The sequence below is a fragment of the Chrysochloris asiatica genome, unplaced genomic scaffold (assembly GCF_000296735.1).
Source record: "Chrysochloris asiatica unplaced genomic scaffold, ChrAsi1.0 scaffold00009, whole genome shotgun sequence".
In the NCBI taxonomy this organism is placed as follows: domain Eukaryota; kingdom Metazoa; phylum Chordata; class Mammalia; order Afrosoricida; family Chrysochloridae; genus Chrysochloris; species Chrysochloris asiatica.
The window spans coordinates 3,428,768-3,450,289 of record NW_006408527.1 but is presented as its reverse complement, the minus strand read 5'-3'; the positions used below and the strand labels follow the sequence as shown (position 1 = coordinate 3,450,289).

At 44.2% G+C, this 21,522-nt stretch overlaps 1 protein-coding gene across 1 annotated transcript in view; it reads left to right on the top strand.

The window, feature by feature from the left end:
• The window catches only part of SMYD2 (SET and MYND domain containing 2), an 80,844-nt gene extending 59,699 nt beyond the window's left edge, over positions 1-21,145 (top strand). The window contains exons 6-12 of the mRNA XM_006834008.1: positions 6,657-6,724; positions 9,845-9,947; positions 12,626-12,736; positions 13,925-14,045; positions 15,261-15,435; positions 18,164-18,272; positions 21,009-21,145. Coding sequence (XP_006834071.1) covers positions 6,657-6,724; positions 9,845-9,947; positions 12,626-12,736; positions 13,925-14,045; positions 15,261-15,435; positions 18,164-18,272; positions 21,009-21,089 — 768 coding nt within the window. The 3' untranslated portion in view covers positions 21,090-21,145. The remainder of the gene's footprint in view (positions 1-6,656; positions 6,725-9,844; positions 9,948-12,625; positions 12,737-13,924; positions 14,046-15,260; positions 15,436-18,163; positions 18,273-21,008) is intronic.
• Positions 21,146-21,522: the final 377 nt, after the last annotated feature.

Here is a 21,522-nt window from a genome sequence, read left to right as displayed (position 1 = left end):
GTATTTTTCTCAACTCTATTGTAAAGTGTTTTAATACATTTTATAAACATTTTTCTGAATTCCTTCTTCTCAGGCATTTCCAAGGCCTTCCCTTCTTCCAGAATGGAGTATAGGTTTACCTCCAGCTCATTTGTCTCAGTCACTTTATCTTGTTTTGGACATGTACTGATATGGTCATCTGTTTCTGTTTTTTTGGGCATATTCAGGAGTTAGCTGTGGCCTTAAAACTTAGATGGGTGTGTGTTTTGGTATTTTTTATGTTTTCTGATTGCTTCCAGTTAGATGTGATCTGTCTGGTTCTGTCAGATGTCCATAGCTGCTCTGATCCTTCACCGGTTCAGTCTCACCCAAGATGGCCACTCAGGGAGCAGCTGAGCACCTTAGAATAGAAAGCACTGGATTTCTTGCTTTTGCTTCAAGTTCCACTGGCTGTAAACCTTCCAACATTCTAAATATTCCTTTATAAGTGGTTCAGCGTGCTGGGGACCATTCCCTGAGCCTGCTTGGTCCGGTATTCTGTGTTGTTGATGATAGTGCTCCTCACTGCACTTCTACCCTATCTGCCACCTTGTTTGTTCTCTCAAAATTCTGTTTTGTGAAAGAAAGAAATGGATTTAAATATTAAGTTAGGTGTGGTGCAGTGGTTACGAATTGGGCTGCCAGCCTCAAGGCCAGAAGTTCGAAACTACCAGCTGTTCTGTAGGAGAAAGATGAGGTTTTCTGCTCCCGTAAAGATTTACAGCCTCGGGAACTCTGTTCGGGGTCACTATGAGTCGGTACCGACTCCACGGTACTTAACAACAACAACAAATGAAATTATCTTAGGAGTTTTGGTGTGGCACTATAGGACAAGCACTCGAATGCTAGGTCATTTTGAATTGTAAGGTTAACCAGCTGCTCCATGGAAACCCTATTCAGGATCACTATGAGTTGGAACCAACTTGATTGCACTTAACAGCAATAACAGCAATGAAATACCTTTCTGATTTTCATGAAATTATCTTGGTTTATACCATAATTTCCTAAGGGTCCTTTGAGAATGGATTTGGGTGACAATGGAAAGTTGAGGAATTGACTCTTAAAAATGTTTAGAAAGTGGATACTTGATCTTAGTTTTATCTGTATTGGACAGAGCATAATTATGTGAGAAATCGAGAAATGAAATACATATAAGGCATCTCCTCTTCACTTCTAACCTTAGAACAGATAGTTTTTCCTCCAGTAAGTACATTAATGCATGCTGATAGGATTTATCAATGTTGCTTTGCAGACCATGTTTTCACATCCTAAATCAAGGCGTTTGATCCCATAAGTAGAAGTATATATGTGGAGGAAATAGCTCAAAGGCGTTGACATTTAGACTGACTCAGAAAATCCAGGACATTTGTGTCCCTTAAAAAATACATACATACATATGCATATATATGTGTAGCATAGTGGTTATGAATCGGACTGCTAATCTCACGGTCAGCAGTTCAAAACTACCAGTTGTTCCACAGGAGAAAGATGAGGCTTTCTGTTCCCATAAAGATTTACAGCCTTGGAAACTCTGTACAGGGTCGCTATGCGTCGGAACCAACTCCACGGTATATAACAACAGCATGTATATATAAACAAACACACATGCATGATATATATTTACATTTTACAGTCTATTTTAGGAATCCTGGTGTGGCACTGTAAGATAATCACTGACCTGCTAATGTCAAGGTCAGCAGTTCAAACCTACCAGCCGCTCTTCAGAAACCGTATACAGTATCGTTATGAGTCAGAATCAGTTCACCAACATTTGACAGCAATGATGTTCTACACTGAATTAGTGTATACTGAGGTCTTGTTCCCAGGGGAAATACAAGATTAGTTCCTGTGAAATTCTGATCACTGTGCTTTTTATCAACCAATCATTACGTAGCCTTTTTAAAATAAATGTGTTTCTATTTGAAGACACCTTATTTAATAGACATTGTTGATTCATTGTTGAACTCCTCGTGTACAACAGTACCATAATTTTTACCTGAGTAAAGCCTATCTAATGCATATTTTCTCCATAAGGCACATCACAGCTTTCTTGAACTTAGGAACACTAGACAGTGGTCAGCCCTGCATCTGGGGTCATTTAAAGTAGTGAAATTACCTGCAAAAGCACAAAAACTGTGGAAAGCATGGCACTAAATAGACCATGAGAAAGATACTTGTTTTCAGCTGAATAGGAAGGCAGAGCATTGCTTTGGCTCGCCCTTAGCTGAGTTGGGTGCATGTGTACATTGGGTGATCCAAGTTCTTACCACTCTGTGCCTTTTGTGCCATGAGTACTGGTGTTGGGGTTACAAATCTACCTTAGCCAGGAGGGAACAATTCCTGGAAAAGGCATCCATCTCAGTGTGCTGGGGGTGGGTGGGGTGGGGGGTTAGGGTTAGGCTTGGCAGCAACAGTGGCCTCATACATAACAACGGTGAGAATGGTGCAGGGCTGAGCAGCATTTCACTCTGGTATAACAATGTCACTGTGAACGGGAGCTGACTCCACATCACCTAACAACCACAAGGTGGATTCACAAGGAGCCCTGGTGACGCAGCTAGTTAGACACTTGCCTACTAACCTAAAGTGTGGTGGTTTGATCCCACCCATCGACTCTGTGGGAGAAAAACCCTGGCAAACTGCTCACATCAGATTACAGCCAGGAAAACCCTGGGGGCAGTTCTTCTTTGTCACAGGAGTTGCTATGAGTTAGAATTGACTTTTTGGCAACCAGCAACAACAGGCGAATTGACAAAGATGGAGTCTGTGATTTATGAAGTTCGACTTATTCCTTTACGGACTTCATATTTTTATGCATGGAGTCATAGTAATCATTGTGAGATTGTCTGTGGAGTGTCTGTACATACGCATGTAAGCACACGCATATACACACACATCTTTTTTTCCTGTATAAACTTTAAAGGGGGTTTTCAATAGCCCCAAAGAAGAAAACACAAAGCACCCTGTCTCTCAGTACCCACCTGTGTTTGTTCTCTTCCAGCCTCAGCCCTTTCCTTCCCTGTTCAGGAGAGGGTGTCTGGGTTAACTGGGGCCCAGCAGCAGCTGGCAGCCAGGGTGATTGCACTCCTTCAGCAACACTGAGGTGTGTTGTAATCACGAGGAACATATGCGTGCCTGGGAAGTGTATTTTTGGTGTGCAACCTCCATCTAGTCTAAATGCTAATTATGAGAATAGCTTTAGCAAGGCACTTACGCCTGATTTGACTTGAAAAAAAGGACTGTGGCCCATCCATGCGTCTTTCTTAATATGCAAGTTCACTTTTATCCTCTAGGGATATTTCAGAGGGCGGGGAAGCTGGCAAGCAAATTGCTGTGCATTTTGGCATAAACACCATCACTGCCTCCTAAAAAGGAATTGCAATGACACTTGTGATTATAGGAGGCTTTGCTTATGAAAACACACACACATGCACACCACTACTCACTCCCTCTTCCAGAGTAAGAGTAGGAGTAAGGAAAGGCAATAAAATTACTTGATGGTCATAGAACAAGTATTTGCGTGTGAAGAAGTCAGAAGTCAGAACTGATCCAGTTGGACTGGTATCAGGAAAAGAGACTAAGAAGCAAAGGAGGTTAACACCTCTAGAGTTCATCAGGAGCTGAGTTTTGAAAAATGTTCCTAAATTCTCCCATTTCTTCATTCTGCAAATGTTTATTGTCAGGCTTTGGGTGCCAGGTGCCCCTGAGGCATGTCAGTATCCATTTTGAGATGGTAATTGATTATTCATTACCTAATGAGGCATAATTCTGATAGCGTAGTGGTTACGAATCAGGATGCAAACCGCAAGGTCAGCAGTTCAAAATTCCCAGCTCTTACGCAGGAGAAAGATGAGGATTTCTGCTCCCGTATAGATTTACAGCCTCGGAAACCCTGTACAGGGTCGCTATGAGTCAGAACTGACTCCACGGCATAGAACCACCACCACCAGTGACGCATGGAGGAGCCCTGGTAGTACTGTGGGCTATGCGAATCACAGGGTCAGCAATTCAAAGCTACCAGCCACTTCACAGAAGAAAGACTGACAGTTCAGAGACTCAAAGGAGCAGATCTACTTTGTCCTATGTTGTTGTTGTTATGTGCCATGGAGAAAGTTCCGACTCATAGCAACCCTGTGCAGGGTTTCCAAGGCTGTAAATCTTTACCGGAGCCAAAAGCCTCATCTTTGTCCCGCAGAACCGCTGGTAGTTTCGAACTGCTGCCCATGAGGTTAACAGCCCGATTCGTAACCACTACGCTACCAGAGCTCCATCCTATAGAATCAGTGTGACTCAGGATCAGCTTGACAGTGGTGGGTTTGGTTTTAGTATGGCATAGTTGGCATTGCAATAAATTTGGTTAAATATTAATTTACTGTCACCTAGCACTGTAGGTTAATGCGCTAGACTGCAAAGTTGTTTGATCTGCAAGGTCGGCGGTTCAAGCTAACCAGATGCTTCTTAGAAACCCTCTACAGGGTCTCTATGGTCAGAAGTGACTCAATGGCAGAGAACAATGACAGCAAAGGAGCTCTGAGCATAGTGGTTACAGTCAGGCTGCTAATCTCACAGCAGTTTGAAACTACCAGCAGTTCCACGGAAGGAAGATGAGGCTCTTATAAAGATTTATAGCCATGAAATCCCCGTACAGGGTTGCTGTGAATTGGAACTGACTCCACAGCACCCCACCACAACTACCACTATTGTTGATGAGGAGCCCTGGTGTGGCACTATAGGCTAACACCGGACTGTTAACCACAAGGTTAGTGGTTCAAACCAACTAGCTGCTCCTCAGAAACACTATACAGGATCATTATGAGTTGGAGCCAACTCAGTGGTACTTAACAACAGTAATGATAGTGGAGGAGCCCTGGTGTGACACTATAGGATAGGCACTAGACTACTGACCACAAGGTTGGCAGTTCAAACCCACCAGCCACTTGTTGGAAACCCTGAACAGGGTTGCTATGAGTCAGAACCGACTTGACCACTACAACAACAGCAGTGTTGGTAATAGCTAGTAGTCGTTAGTTAATGGGTTAATGTCCTAAACACAGAATAAGTCAGGTTCCTTGGAACTGGCAAAGAGACTAATATACAAAGTCTTCTACTTAGAAATGCCTAATTACCTCAGAATTTCAAAGGCTGTGAATTGTTTTACTAACCTGCAGTGGCCTCCCTTTTTCTTCTTTTATATTAAATTGTAAATACTGCAAGTCAAGTCCATCATTGCCTTTACCCTTTATGCATAGCAAGATCTTTGCCACTGGTCAGTTAATTTTAAGTAAAATTGAGTCAAATTAACATTGGATCAGTCTGTGCAATTTTAGAAGAAACGTAGGGAGAGTATGGCTGTCAGAATGTCTAGTTGAATTCTGACCCTAATTTTGCCTTGCTATATTGGCCTTGAACCAAGTCCCTTAATCATTGAACCTCCCAGAGCCTCAGCTTCCACACCTGTATACTGAACTTTAATGATGCCCATGTAGGATAGCAGGTTTAGAACATGGTAAATGTGTGCAGCACATCACATAGTATTTGGCTTAAAGCGCATGCTTAGAAGGTGTTGGTTTGAAAAAGCCTGTTGACCTAAAATATAGGGTGTGTCCAGTCCAGTGTGTGTGCCTCACAGACAGAACCTTCTTAGCACTGTGAGAAAACCTTGTGCAAGTCTTAGCACCTCTCTGGGCCTCGCTGGACCCTGTGAAATGTGAAAAGAGAAGAGTTTGCCACACAGCGCTGAAATTTTCGATACATTTGGAGATTCCTACTGAATCATCTCCCAGACTTCCCTGAGGTCACAAATATTGGCCTGTTCATCTTTCTGTCCATAGTTCCTGACACATAATGGGCCCTCAGTAAATGTCTGTGGAAGGAGTGGAGTTTGGGGATGTGTAAGTGTAGTCCTCAGATGAAGCTCTCAAGTTTTAATCTTAGAAACCCTAAGGAGCAGTTCTGCTTTGTCTGGTGTGGTCACTATGATGAATTGGAACCAACTCAATAGCACTGGATTTTTAAACTCTAAGTTGGACTCCCAAAATGGTGAGGAAAGCCTGTGGTATTGGGCAATACAACATTTTCTTTCCAAGGGTGATCAAGTGGCCGGTGGTTGATTGGACTGAGGTGGCAGAGCACGTGAGTTGTGTCTTAGTTTCAGGCTTTCTCAGTCACTGCCTCTGAAGAGGATGGAGCTTCATTAGATGGGATCTGATAAAAGCTTACCTTCTCAAACCTTAATTTATGAGGTAGGCAGTAGATTTACTGACTCCTTATTTTAATGGGAATCAGTGATGGCTTCAAAATCAGAAAACAAACTCCCTTGTAAATGTGGAAACTCCAGTCCCTGAGCCTAGGGTTCTCTGTGACATTATTGGGTCACTGTATGTACTTGGGTAGGTGACAAGGCTAAGGGGGGACTTCAGCCCTAACCAGCCTGCATCCATTTATTTACACATGGGTCTGATGGCCAAATTTTGTTTGTACTAAGCATACTGTGACCAAAAATCAAGGGTGAAAATCACGAACCCAGAGCATCTTCCTGGTTAGTTTGTTCAAAGTCAAAATTAAGAGAATGATTCCTTCTAGAAAGAAGCTTTATTTAGCTCATTTTTAAATTTCTTTTCCCCCCTCTCTCATTGCAGGTTAATTGTAATGGCTTCACAATTGAAGATGAAGAACTCTCTCACTTGGGATCAGCAATATTTCCTGAGTAGGCTGAGTTTGACTTCATTTCATTTCTTTCTCTTTTTTTTTTTTGAAACAAATTTGACACTAATTTGGTTTTTTTGATATTTAAATAACCCACCTAACTGCATGTGGCAGACATGACACTCCAACTGAATTAAGACACCTTTTTAATTCTGCCAGATTTCAAAATATTTCCCCTACACTTAAGGATCTGAAGGTAGTAGTTAAGAGAACAGTTGCTTGTTAAGTCCTGCTAGGCAGAGAGAGCTGTTATTTAAGAATATTTTATAGTGTGCATAGAAGAAATAACCTGTGTCCTGCTGAGAAATTTGCTTTCTGCATATCTGATTCTGGAAGTGTGCATTTTTTATATTCAAAGTGAAACATTAATTGCCAACCAAGAATTGGCTATAGGCTTGTGTAGAGAACATATGAGCATCTTCCCCAATCTCTCCTTTTTGAAAATGCCAGTCCAGAAACAGCGTAATTTGGAGGGAGGGTAATGAACTTTAGAGAACAGTTTCAAAGAAGTGTAGGATTTTTTTCTCTCGGCTTCAAGAGTATTGAAACAATTCAAGCATGGCTAGCCAGTTGTCCAATGGAGATCTTTGTAGCTCTCACATTTGTGAATCACCTAAAATGGCTTTGCCATTGTCTCTTTGATGAAATAGCTGGATATCTACAAAATGTTTCAGCCCCTTGAAATCAAACCCTTGCTACATAGTTGAAGGACAGGAACACATTGTGCCTTAGTTCCATCCAAAGTGATGTTGCTTTCTTTGGACTCAGGAACCTCAGCTATGCATTGAAGCGTTTACAGGGAAACCTCGTCACCTATGTGCTCAGCCTAGATGAAGTGTTTGTTCCTTGTGTGTTTGTTAGTTGCTGCTGTGCATCATACGGGTCTGAGAGTTGGGAATTTTTACAGGGCTGTGTCATGTGAGCAGCTGTTTCAGGTTTGATTGAACCAGAGTAGCAGAAGAGATTATTCACATTCTGTTATTGCCTTTGGTGCCAAAATGGTGTCATCAGTAGTTTAAATTTGATCTTAAGGAAAGTCATACTTTTGAAGGGAGGAGGCTGTTTGGGATTATTTCCTTTGGGAAAAGAGAAGTTCGGTGGGGGTTTGGGGGGTGGGGTGTCTGTTGAAGACTCGCAGTGACAATTTCAGCCCTGGAAAGTCTGGGTCTTGGGTTGCTAGGACTGCCAGAACAAAACTCCAGAACTAGGTAGCTTTAGAAAACAGAAGTGGATTGTATCACAGTTCAGGAGGAGGAATGTCAAAATTCAGGGTATTGCCAGGGCTGTGCCCTTTCTGTCTCTGGAGGAGAAAGCCTACCTTGTCTCTTTCAGCTTCTGTGGCCCCCTGGTCAGCGTTCTTGGCTTGTAGGGGGCTCCTTTCATGCCATATGGTGTCTGATGTTACATGTTTCTGTGTCTCTGTCATCCTCCCAGAAATTGTGATTAGGACCCACTCTACTGTGCTGTGACTTTTTGTAATGTACCTGATAACGTCTGCTAAGAAAAGTCCTATTTTCCCCAAACAGGATCACGTCCACATCCACAGCAGGCAGTAGGGCTTCAAGACATCTTTTCGCAAGACACAATTCAGTCTATAATGAGATCTTAAAGATGAAAAATTGGCACTTAACACAAACCTGAGTTGTTTCAGACCCACTGCCATACCGCATTCCCCATTTCATTACAGACACCTTCAGTCTGTCTCCAGCTGATGCGCTAACATATCTAACAGAGAGACCACAGGGCTGCTTTCCCTTTAACAGCTCTAGCTTCTTGGTGCATTGATTGACTAGATCAAATAGGATCTGATTCCCTGAGACATTTTCCAACAAGTTGGGTGGACCATAGCGGCAGGTCCCCAAGGACCAAGACAGTGAAATTGTTCCCTGTCTGTCCAGGGCATTTGCCAGCCACACCTTTTCACCTAGCCTCTGGAGCCTAGAGGCAGCCACTCTGCCCTTGTTTAGGGCAGTGATTCCCATCCAGACCTTGGTCAGCTTGCTCCTAGCTCAGCATGGCAACCCCCTCAGCTTTGTTGCATTCTGGGGAAAAACAGAAGAGAGGCTTTGGTTGCTGAGGTGTCAGGAAGGTGACACTGACCACCCTAGCAATGTTATATATGTGTGGATATGCGTGCCCACAGGAGCACAAGCCCCAGTTTCCGGCTGTTTTAATTGGGGGGAAAAATCCCTTTGGGCTGAAATCATAACGGTATTGTGATTTCAAAGACAGCATTTTCAGAGATCAAGCACTTTTTCCCTGTAGTTTAGAAATTTTTGTTCTTAGAACTTTGACCTTGATATAATCAGAAAGCTCAAAGCCCCTCGCATAGGCGAGTCTCTCTATCCTTCTCGCTGTCCCTGAAAAGCAGACGGTGACAGCAGGAACAGTAATGTCCCAATTTTCCAGATGAGGAAATTGAGGTGCACAGAGACTCAGATGGGCTTCTGGAGGACTCGGCGGGAAGGCAGGCAGGGGACACAAGTCCCCCCTGGTAGTGATTTGTCAGCATCTGAAGAAAACACACTGGAAATAGTCCACTAATGTGAAACGCAGCTTGGACAGCCTGTTTGTCCCTTTCAGTGAGCGGTGAGGCGGCAGGCAGCTGCCGGCACTGGGTTTTAGATCCAGCACCTAGCAGGAAAGAACTTTTGTGGGCTTTTGTTGTTGTTTGGATTTGGCTTCAATATCCCCATTTCTTAGTTGTAGATTTCATTTTTCAGTGTTGTTAAAGGTACTTGTCATTCATTAGTTTCCAGCAAGTTGAGTCTGACTTTTAGCACAGAGGAGAACTGCTCTGTAGGCTTTTCAAGGATGTGACCTTTTAGAAGTAGGCCACTGGGTCTTTCTTCCAAGGCATCCTGGGGTGGCCTTGAACCACCAGTCTGTCAGCTGATAGTCAAGCACTTAGCCATCTGTACCGCCCATGGACTCTGTCCAAGGTTAAGACATTAACTAGGATGATATATGCAAGCAGAACAACCTCTTAGAACATGATGGCCAGCAATTAGCGTTTTCTCTATGTGTCGCAAAGATGCAGTTGCTCTAGCTTAACAAGCAGGCAGCCAAGTGGAGTCACCTAACTCATGGAGAAAGTGGAATTTTCTCTTCTGATTGACAGTGTAGCGTTGATGAACCACAGCTGTTGTCCTAATGTGATTGTGACCTACAAGGGGACCCTGGCCGAAGTGCGAGCTGTACAGGAAATCCGCCCGGGAGATGAGGTGAGTGTATGGCTTGCAGTGTGCTGATGACTGCTGTTTAAAGACTGTGGTTACGCCATCACTGCAACTTCACTTGAGAACACCAACAGTAAATGATTTGGGGCAAGTCACCTGGTCCTCCAGGGAACTAATGACCACATTTGTGGACCTGTATCTGAGTCCCCGGGGCCACACACTGTAGGACTTCCATTTGGTGCTGCCATTTCCTTGTTTGGTCAAGAAGAAACAGCAGAGAATGAATTCACTTGAGTTGAATTTCTTGTGAAGGATTATAGAGATTTACAAAAAAAGGAGATTGCCAAAATGACCAAAATAAAGTTTTGATACTCTTTGGAAGCTGTATGTATTCCTACTGCCAAATTAAGTTGAACCTCCTTTGTTGTAGCTGAAGAGCTTCAACTCTGAAATGCATATCAGCATTTTGTTGAACCTATTCCATGTGTGACTTTAGGGCCGTAATTCACTTAATAGAAATACGATGCAGATGACCAGTTGTATACATCGACTGGGAGAATAGGGCCAGTGTATGGACCAGAGACACCACTAAACTGTTTGCCATTCAGTCGAGTCCAACTCATGGTAACCCATGTATCAAAGAGCAGAACTGAGCTCTATGGATTTGAATCAGTGACTCTTTGGGAAGTCAGTTGTCAGGCCTTTCTTACAAGGCACCTCTAGGTGTTTTCCAACCTCTCCAGTCTTTGATTTTGCAGCTGAACACACCACCCAGGGACTCCCAATAGGCACCATTACCCTCCGCAGCCCCCCTTTTTTGGAAAGCACAGCTGGTGAATGCTTGAACTGCCTTGATAAGAGCCCATGCTCCTTCATCTGCTCAGTAATTCCCTCTTTCTTGCCCTTGCTCCCGTATCAGCAGTGATTCTGTGATAACCTCAGAAAATATCTCACCCCAGGAAGACCTGCCTGATAATTTGCTAAGTGTACACCGTATGCTTTAAGGTAGATATGGAAATTCTTAGCAAGACACATGAAATTTCAGGGGATCTAGACTCCTGGTGTGGTGCTGTAGGAAAAGCACTGGACTGCAAACCACAAGGTCGGCGGTTCAAACCCACCAGCTGCTCTTTGTTTGCTGTGAGTTGGAACCAACTCGACAACACTTAACAGTTACACATTTTAGGTTGAATTTCAGTTTAATGATTTCAATCCAATTTTAAATATAATTGTCATTGTGCTGAATGACAAATGCCTTGCTATCTCTGGAAGTTGTTAACTAATTCACAGCTGGACTGAGGCCAGAAGCTCAGTGTGCACGCTGGGTTTTGTACCTTTGCTAAATGCACAACCAAGAGGGTTAGGGTGTCCAGGTTCCTGAATGTCTTGTGGCGACCACCCAGTGCTTATTTTATTGAAATAGACAATTCAGTCAATGTATGCGGTCAGGGATCAGTGGTTGTGTGGGCTGACTGCAGAGAGGAGCTGCTAGTCACCTGGACTAACTGTCTGGGCAGTGTACACTGGAGTGGCCTTTGTCGCCATCTTCTGGGCCCTTCTGTTTGTTGCACTTTGTGTCCATCCATCATTGCAGAGGAAATAGTAGCCATGTGAGGCAGAGCAAGGCTTGCACCTCTTTCTGTTTGCTACCATGCTCTCACCAATATAAAATGTGGTAACCTCACTGGATACCTGGGAAGTCAGTTCTTAGGGGGTCACTCGCCCTTGGAAGAGAATGGCGCCCATGTCCAGGATGTGAGAGTGAGGTACGAGGTCTCATTATTGCCCTTGGTTTGGGGAGAGCTTGGCCGCCCTGCAAGCACCTAGCCCTGTGCCTCTCGTCTGCCCCCCTGCGTGGTATTGCCCGGGGTGACTGGCTTACTGACTGGCTTTTAAAGCCCATCTGTTCAGTCAGACATTTGCTTGATTATGTGGGATGATCAGCAAGTGCCATCCCAGTGAGTAGATAATGGACTTTTAAATGCTGATCTCCAACACAGACTTCCGAATAAAAGAAAACAAGGGGAGCCCAAAGGATGACTTGTCCATGTTTGCTTACTCAGCCGGAAGGGTTAGGATCTGCCTGCCGCCTAAGGCAACAGAGGACTGGCGTTCTAGAAGTTGTGCCTTCCTGAGACTGGCTGACTTAAGGTGCCACCCAGAGCCTCTGGTCAGCAGTACACTGTACTGAGCATCCTTTTCCATTTCCAGATGATGTAAGGACAAAGGGGAGACTTGCCAGGGCTTGCGTTCCTGTTCCCCTTGCACTCAGCCAGCAATGAAGGCAACGCAAACATCTGAGCTTTCCCAGATGATGGAATAAAGGCAGGCAGAGGTAGCATCCACCCAGTCGCAAAGATCAATGGGCTCTTTGCCCAGTATAGTTTGTCAGAAGAGGAGCCATGCTTTGCTCCTAAAAGTGTCTCAGTTTAAAAGCAGTCCCTGGTTGTGGTGACAACAGTTAACACCCTCAGCTGCTAAGTGAAAAGTTGGCAGTTCAATTCCACCCAGAGACATCTTAGTAGACAGACCTTCTGAAGAATCAGCTATTGAAAACCTGATGGAGCCCATTCCTACTCTGACACACACTGGCTCTCTCCATGGTCAGTTTCAGGAACCCAGTAGGTTCAAGTAATCGATGTTAATGTCTCCAGAGCCACAAGAGTGATAAGGATTGTGGTTAGCCATTGCCAGTTAAAGCTTCAACTTTTTGGACCCTTTAGGTATTCACCAGCTATATTGACCTCCTATATCCAACAGAAGATAGGAATGACCGGTTAAGAGACTCCTACTTCTTTACTTGTGAGTGCCAGGAGTGTACCAGCAAAGACAAGGTGAGTGCTGCTGACGCAGCCATCCGTCTCACATCTCCCTGCTCAGTGAGTGCCCTTGTCAGACTTGCAGGAAGTCCTCCTAGGGTGTCTTTGACCCTTTAAGCGAGCCCTATTAAGACAGCAAGACAGAATCCAGTTAGACCAGGTGTCTGTTGACACCTACTCCTGGTAGCTGGTGAGAACGTTTCCATTACGCTGTATAAATAAGACAAAGGCCTGGCAGAGGGCTACTTCTTGGAAAGAAATAACTGTTCAAACAGGGGAGGAAAAAGCACCTGAGAATCATTTTTAGACATTCCAGTCTGTTCATCTGAATATGTGGAATTTTTCTCTTGACTTTGCCTAAATTGTTTTATCAGTACAATTCCTCTTTATTCTAATCTTGTGATGATTTATAAATGTGTACACAGACATATTTGCTCATAGAAAATACATTCTAGATATCCTTCCCAAATAAAGGTTATCTAGATAATTCATGCACCCTGGTGGCATGGTGGGGTTAAGTACTGGACTGCTAACCACAAGTTCAGCGGTTCCAGCCCACTACATGCTCTGCGAGAGAAAGATGAGGCTGTCTGGTCCCGTAAAGATTTAGTCTCAGAAACCCTACAGAGGGTCTCTAGGGCTCAGACTCAACTCGATGGCTGTGGATTTTTTCATTTTTAGTGGCACAGTGTTCACTCTTTCGACTGTTAACTGATAGCTGCTCTGTGGGAGAAAGATGTGGCAGTCTGCTTTCCTAAAGATTATAGCCCACGTAGCCCTGGTCGGCAGTTCTGCGCTGTCCTGTAGCGTCAGTAGGAGTTGAAATTGACTCTGCAGCAGTAGGTTTGTTGTTGTCGTTATGTGCCGTCGAGTCAGTTCCAATTCATAATGATCCTGTATGGAGTTCCTGAGGAGCAGCTGATGGGTTTGAACCGCCAGCCTTGAGGTTAGCAGTCCAGTGCTTATCCTACAGCACAATACTAGGATCCCAGCAATAGATTTTGGGTTAATTAGTATTTTTGTTGTTTGTTTTGAATGTCATTTAGATCTGCCTGGTTTCCTTTTGTTTGTTGGTTTGGTTGGTCACATTAGAAGGGCAGGTTCATCTCCTTTCACAGTGGGACTATGTATTACTTGAGAGATTTCTCCATCACTGTTGTTTCCCTGGGAGGTAACACCTTGCCTTTTGGACATTTTGTTCAGGATAAGGCCAAGGTGGAAATCCGGAAGCTCACTGATCCTCCAAAGGCAGAAGCCATCCGTGACATGGTCAGATATGCACGCAATGTCATTGAGGAATTCCGGAGGGCCAAGCACTACAAATATATCCTTTACTACTGCCCTGGCAGTTTACTGTCCCTCACTGGCCAGGGGTGCTGGGATTTGGGGGAAAGGGGTCCTGAAGCAAAATGGGTTTAAAATTACTGAATTTTAAAGGAATAAGGTCTCATGGAAAACGTGTGAAGGTTTATTGACCACCCATTAGGTGGTGCCTACCACAGGTAGAGTTCATGAAGTTCTCATTTGACCAGATTGATCAAAAGCTCAACCTGGTGTGGTGTGAAAGAGTTTTATTCTTTGAGTGTAAGAACAATTCCTTTCCTGAAGGCCATTATTTATGGCTGTTTTAATTTCGAGCAATGCATAGTGCCAAGTGATTTATCATTATCTCAGTCTTCACGTGGAAGACCAACAAGACCAGGGGTTCCGACCCACCAGTTGCTCCCAGGAACCCTATACAGGGTTACTGTGAGCTAGAACTGACTCACCAGCATTTCACAACAGCCCTCACATAGATGCTGTGAGGAGGGAGGGAGATTAAAGTCTTCATTTATCAGATGAAGAAACAGGCTTTCAGATACCAACTCATTGCCCAGGGATGCACAGTTCACTGTGGTAGAGCCTAGTTTTACCCCAGGTTTGCTAACTACCAAAATCTGTGTTCCTATCCACAATGATTATAGTCTAGAAACCCCTATGGGGCAGTTTTCTTTTGTCACATGGGTTGCTACGAATTGAAAGTTTACTCCATGGCACTTAAAAGCAACAACTACCACTGCTACATTACTAGCGTTTTCTTGGTAATTGAAAAGGAGTTAGATGTGCACTCCAGAGTATAGGACTCCAGAGTGTAGGACTGAAAGCGATGGAAGGAATTTGAGAAAGGTGCAGCTTCTCATCAGAAGAAAACACGTTCCCATGTGGGGCCCCTGCCTTAAAAATGCCCCCTCTCCCATGCTCGGTGAGTCCACCTTGAGTTAGGACCTGAATTCTATGATTCTAACCAACAAAGTTTGCAAAGAATCCAATTTATGGCAAAAACTCTTTAGTGTTATTTCACATTTGAGGTCTTGAGTTTCTCTTACTTTGTTTCATCAAGAAAAATGTCATTCCTTTCACTTTGGCTTGGCTATATGTCGTCAGCTTGCTCAGGGGAGTGAGGGTGAGAGTTCCGTAGATGAAAACAACTTCTTGAACTGCCTTGGGAAGTCTGAAAGCAGATGGTGCCTGGCTGGTCATTTCCTTGACTCCACAGCACCCCCTAGTGAACTTCTGGAGATCTGCGAGCTCAGCCAGGAGAAGATGAGCTCCGTGTTCGAAGACAGTAATGTGTATATGCTTCACATGATGTACCAGGCCATGGGAGTCTGCTTGTACATGCAGGACTGGGAGGGAGCCCTGCGGTATGGACAGAAAATCATTAAGCCCTACAGGTGATTGCAGTGGCTTTCCTGATCCTGCTGGGAAGGAATGGAGTGTTGACTCGGGAGTATGTACCCTGGTTCTCTGTCTGAAACACGCCTAGAATAGTTTGCTCTTCTCTGAACCCACATCTGGAGGGAAAGGTTGAGGGCGTCTGGCCAGGCTCATCTTCCACATTTGGAGGAAACGCCCTAGGGAGACAGGTGGAGGTCATGCAAGGGCCTCTGGGGCCATAGCCTTAGTAGTTCTTCAGGGCAGTGTTTAAAACCCACCACACCTCTCAGGAGAAACAAAACCTATTCATCAGTGGCTGTTGGTCTTGAAAACCCTGCTTTTCCATCATTAACTTACACATTTTTTGGTGTGGGTTTTTTTAAATTGCTGCCCCAGTTTGCAAATAGAGAACCACTGGGAGCAGTAAGTTGGCTGTGCTGATTTAATGTCTCCCCTGGGTTGAATTAAATAACTTGGAAAGGTAATAAATACTAGCCACGGGAAGTTTCCTGACTGAACTGGTTATGAAATTTCAAGGTGGGTGACAGGAGGAAGTCATGATCATCTGACTGGCCAGATTGGTGCTGGGCTGGCCAGGATCTGAATCTCGGCAAGTTTCTTAGCATTAGAAGTAGAAATTTGTGTGTTTAAGAAGCACCCTGGTTGTTTCTAACTAAGCTAGAAGACCTTGGTATCTTTTCAGATTCTGAGACAAAACCATAAGGTTTGTTTGTAGTCTGAATTTCCACAGCTGATACTGCCCTCCACTTACCCCACATTGTCCTGATTAACCAGCAGGGGGAGCCCAAGGGGAAGCCAGCTCCTAAAATTGCTCTTGGATGGAAGTGGCTATAATTGAGAATAACGTCATAACCGTCCCTTCCTTGTGGGGTGGTGACGATGTTCTTTGGTCTCTGGCACACTTTGTGAGATCTGTATGTGAGAGAGGAAGAGCAGGGGATGGACATCTCAGCTTGGTGATTCTTCTCCCAGCAGAACCTTCATCTGCGGGCTCTTCCTGAACTTAGTGAGCCCAACCCCTCACTCTGGAATCCTTTGGGGCCCTGGTGTCAGGCTGTCTCCTGCCCAGGAATACTTTCAGTATAGAGGGGGTAGGACAGATTTGCTGTACAGGAATACCTCGTACTCACATTTTACAAGGAGCCCTGATGGTGTAGTGCATTACGTGTTGGGTCCCTAACTACAAGATCGACAGTTTGAATCCACCAGCTGCTTTCTGCTCCAGAAAAGATTTATATCCTTGGGAACCCTTGTAGGGTCTCTGTGAATCCTAAGGGTCTTAATGGTGGCAGCAGATGAGTACTCACATGTAATAAATACTACTCATTTATGGGCTGCCTCCTGGACCCTGTTAATAAGGAAATGGCCCTTTTTAAGGTTTGTTGTTGTTGCTAGGTGCTTCAAGTCAGCTCTGACTCATAGTGACCCTGTGCACAACAGAATAAAACACTGCCCAGTCCCTCAGCTTCCTCAGTTACGTTTGAGTCCATCATTGCTGCTGCTGCATCAGTTCATCTCAGTGGGGGTCTTACCCTTTTTCACTGACCGTTTACTTTGTCAAGCAAGATATCCTTTTCCAGGGACTGGTCCCTCCTGACAACATTTCCAGATCACGTGAGATGAAGTCTCGCCATCATATTCCAAGGGGGCATGCTGGCTGTCCTCTTTCTCAGATAGAGTGTTCATTTTCTGGCATCCTGTAGCACTTTAAATAGTCTTCACCAACACCAGAATTCAAATGCATCAGTTTTTCTTTGTTGTCCAGCTTCTCTTGCATATGAGGCAATTGAAAATACTATGGCTTGGGTTAGGACCACCTTCATCCTCAAAGTGACATATTTGCTCTTTTAGCACTTTAAAGAGGTCTTGTGCAGCAGATTTGCCCAGTGCAGTTGGTCATCTGATTTTCTGGTTGCTGCTTTCATGAATATTGACAGTTGTAAGTGCTGTGGAGTCGGCTCTGACTCTTAGCAACCCAGTGTAGGGTTTCAAAGGAGCAGCTGCTGGGTTTGAACTGCCTATCCTGTGGTTCACAACCAGTGTTGTTGTTAAGTGCTGTCAAGTCAGTTCCGATCCTTTAGCGACGCTGTCTAGGGTTTCTGAGGAGTAGTTGGTGAGCCAGCTTTGTGATGTAGGCCTGCTTTAAAACCAGGGAGAGTGTCTACTGTATGTAAAACTGGACAACAGAGAAAGTGTCTCTGGGAGATACCACTCTTTTGACTTCAGTGCACTCACAGTTTTTCTACACTAACTGATACCACTGCGTGGGACAGAAAGCAGGGCCTTGAGACACATTGGCGTGTGTGTGTGTGTTTGAGTGTACTGCTTTTCTTTTTCTTTCTTCTTTTTTCACCTTACGTGACAGGTCTACTTGCTGTCTTCATGAATATGACATTTAAAAGATATATTCTCATTGCGTTGCTTTGGGCATACAATAGGAACTCAGATTGAACCTTGCATTTATAGATGTTTCAGAGCAGGATTTCTCCAGGAATATTCCTGTAACTTTTTAGAAACACAAAAGCTGCATAAAACAAATTGTTTGTGATGGGTAGGCACTGGCAGACCATCCGCAGTTACCTGCCCGGAACCTGGCAGGGTTTGGGGATGCCTGGCTGCCGTGGAGCACTTGGCTGTGAGCTCATCTGCCTCAGGCTTACTGGACCTGGCACTGGGGGCTGCCTAGCAGCCTTTGACCCCATGGCCTGTTGTCTTTTCTTCCAGTAAGCATTATCCTTTGTACTCCCTCAATGTGGCCTCCATGTGGTTAAAGCTCGGAAGACTGTACATGGGCTTGGAGAACAAAGCTGCCGGAGAGAAAGCCCTAAAGAAGGTAAGTCTTATGACTTGAGCTTGGTGGTCCCAGTGCCTGGGTGGCCGCCTTGGCACACTTCCTTCGTACCTGCAAACTCTGAATGGCTGTGTTCCGTGGAGATTGATCAGCTCCGGACCCACCCTCCGTCCATGGGAGCTGAAGGGGTGGAGTAGCTAATGGAACCAGGGTGGTCTCCTCTGAGGGAAGCATACCCACATTAGGGGGCACCAGCCTCGATCACAGGCTCAGCCTAGAGCCAAGGGAAGGGGGAGCATTTGGGTTTCCTTTAGGATTCATGTCAGTACTGGGTCCAATTGTGGTGACATCAAAGGCGTTGCACATACAGAGTTGCTTGATTTACTGGTTTCATGGCAGAACTCTCAGTTGCATTTATTTTCCTTTTAATCTAATGAGATAGATTTTCCTGATGAGGGAATTGGGGCTGAGACAGGTTAACTAGCCAGCCAGGGGTCCATGGTAGGACTTGATTCAAGCTCTTTCTGTGTCCAAAGCTTCCTGTCCCTCCCTTTGTGCTTGGGGGTAACTCAGGCCCTGAGCAGCATTTGCTTGGATTTCTGGGCTTCCTTGGGCTCTGATGCCCTACCACCATTTTGAGTGCTGACTGTTGTTCACCATGTGAAAGTTAGCAGTTAAACAGCTACAATTCTTGGGAAAATCTATTTAGCAACCCCTATCAGAATGTTTAAAGGAGCTCTGGTAGCGTAGTGGTTACGAATCAGGCTGCGAACCTTATGGTCAGCGGTTCGAAACTACCAGCCGCTCTGTGGGAGAAAGATGAGGCTTTCTACTCCCGTAAAGATTTAAACCCTCAGAAAACTGTACAGGGTCGCTATGGGTCAGAACTGACCCAACGGCACTTAACAACAACAATATCGGAGAATGTTTATAAATGTTGGGGCTGCAAACTGGGTCTGGAAGCCTCATCCTGCTAATTGCCCAGAGCTTACCAGTAGGCTATTCGTGATGGGAATGAGGCCTCATATTCTGAAAGGAAGGATCAGACCCAGCCAAGCGATAAGTACAAGTTTGGTGTTGTTATGTGCCTTCGAGTCATTTCCGACCCATAGTGTCCACGTGTAGTTTCCAAGGAGCAGCTGATGAGCTTGAACCACCAGCCTTGTGGTTCAAACTGATTTTGCAGTCCAGCGCATTAACCCGCAGTGCCACATCAGAACTCCATAACTACGGGTTAGGCAGGAAATAGTTTGTAAAGCATGGGATTTTTTTTTTTTTTTCAACCTAGGATAATATCTTGATCTCCTTAGTGAAGGTGAGGGAAAATAAATCAGCTAGGTCCCATTGTTAGCCTTTTTTTTAACTTCTTCAGAACCGTAATATGCTGACAGGCAATTCAGTAAAGTCCTGGTGTGGCAATGTGGGGTTCATGCACTGGACTGCAAGGTCAGTTTGAACTGCAGGGTCACCAGTTCAAACTCACCAGCCACTCCTTGGAAACCCGATACAGGCTCTCTCTGAGTCAGAACCAACTCGGTGGCACCTAACAACTATTCAATAAAAAAAAAAAAAAAAAAATCGAATTAAAGAGGGGCAGAACTGATGTGAACAAAGAACGTGAGTCTTAAAATTCAGGGGGAAGGTGTGAGGCAGGAGAGGAGAATGCTTTTCAAAACAGCTGATTCCTGAAGGCCTACCCCATACTTAGCGTGCTTCCTATTCTTGAGATATGGGAAGAGAATATTTTTGTTTTGTTAAGTGCTATCAAGTCAATTTTGACTCATAGTTACTTTGTATAGGGTTTCCAGTGAGCAGCTGCTGGGTTTGAACTGCCAGCCTTGTGGTTTGCCATCCAGTACTGATCCTACAGTGCCACACATAGTATAATAGGAATAGGAAATTTTTAAAAAACAAAGAAAGGAAAAAGACTGCCTGTTATACACACACGCCATCAAAAATTCCCTGATTGGTAGAGTAATTGTTTTTATCTTTGACAGCAGTGTGGTATCTGAGACCTTTATACTTGATTTTAAAAGAGCAAGATAAATTCTAATAGATTACGTTTGATATACACATGTTTTACTTGCATGTCAGGCACAGGTTCTAAACACTTTTCAGTTTTGAGTATGAATAACCCTGAGAAGTAGGTGTTGTACCTACTTTACAAATTATGAAAATGAGGCACAGAGTGATTGATGACACATGGTTAAGTGCTTGGCTGCTATCCGAAAGGTCAGCAGTTCAAACCCACTAGCGATCCAGTGGGAGACACAACTGGTGGTGTACTTCTGTAAGGATAGCAGCCTAGGAAACCCTGTGGGGCAGTTCTATCCTATACGATCCATCCTGTAAGGTCACTGTGAGTCAGAATCGACTGGACAGCAGAGAGCAACAACATAAATTAACTGTTTAAGATTCTTTATAACTCTGTAAAACATGCACCTGCTTTTACGTTTCCTAGACTATTAGAGGAAAGCGAAGACTTTGATAGAGTAAAGTAGTTTCACATTACCTGTATCATTTCCCCAGCTATTGCCTGCAAGATTTTGCAGGAGTTTTTACTGAGCAGGAGAAATGAGAGACTTGGTGGCTGATGATGCTGTGTCCTATGTTAAGAAGCCAGATGATGTAGCAAAACATAGGTTCTAAAAGCCAATTGGCTTGCATTCTGGGCCTTAAAGCAAAGAGATCCACCTTGAATTAAAGTGAGTCTGGGGTGGCAATGGGAGGAAATTGGCTGCTGATCCTTACCCCGTGTTGTCTGTCTCTCCTCCCCAGGCCATTGGGATCATGGAGGTGGCTCATGGCAAGGATCACCCGTATATTTCTGAGATCAAACAGGAAATTGAAAGTCACTGAAACTAAACTATGCATCATCTTAGTTTTTATTTATAAATACTGCTGCAGAAACCTTAAACAGTTGGAATATTTCAAATCCTATACATCACTAAATGATTTTGGTGGGGGGGGAGGGGGGCGGGGAAATAGAATGAAAATAATACCTGCACTTACACCTTCCCCATTGCTTTCTCGAAAGTTGGTTTAAATCTTTAAATCTTGAACCTAAATACCAAATTAAGTTTTGAATGCTATTTTTTCCCCTAAGAGATACGGCATGGTTTCATTTAATACTTCAGACAGGTTGTGTTTCAAACAAACAAAAATAATTGCAATTATTTTTCCCTTCATGCCTGTTGTTTGGATAGACTTGAGTTTTAAAAATGCAATTATTTTCCCCTTCATGCCTGTTGTAATGTTCTGAAAATACCTGAATGATGCAGGAGAATAAAAC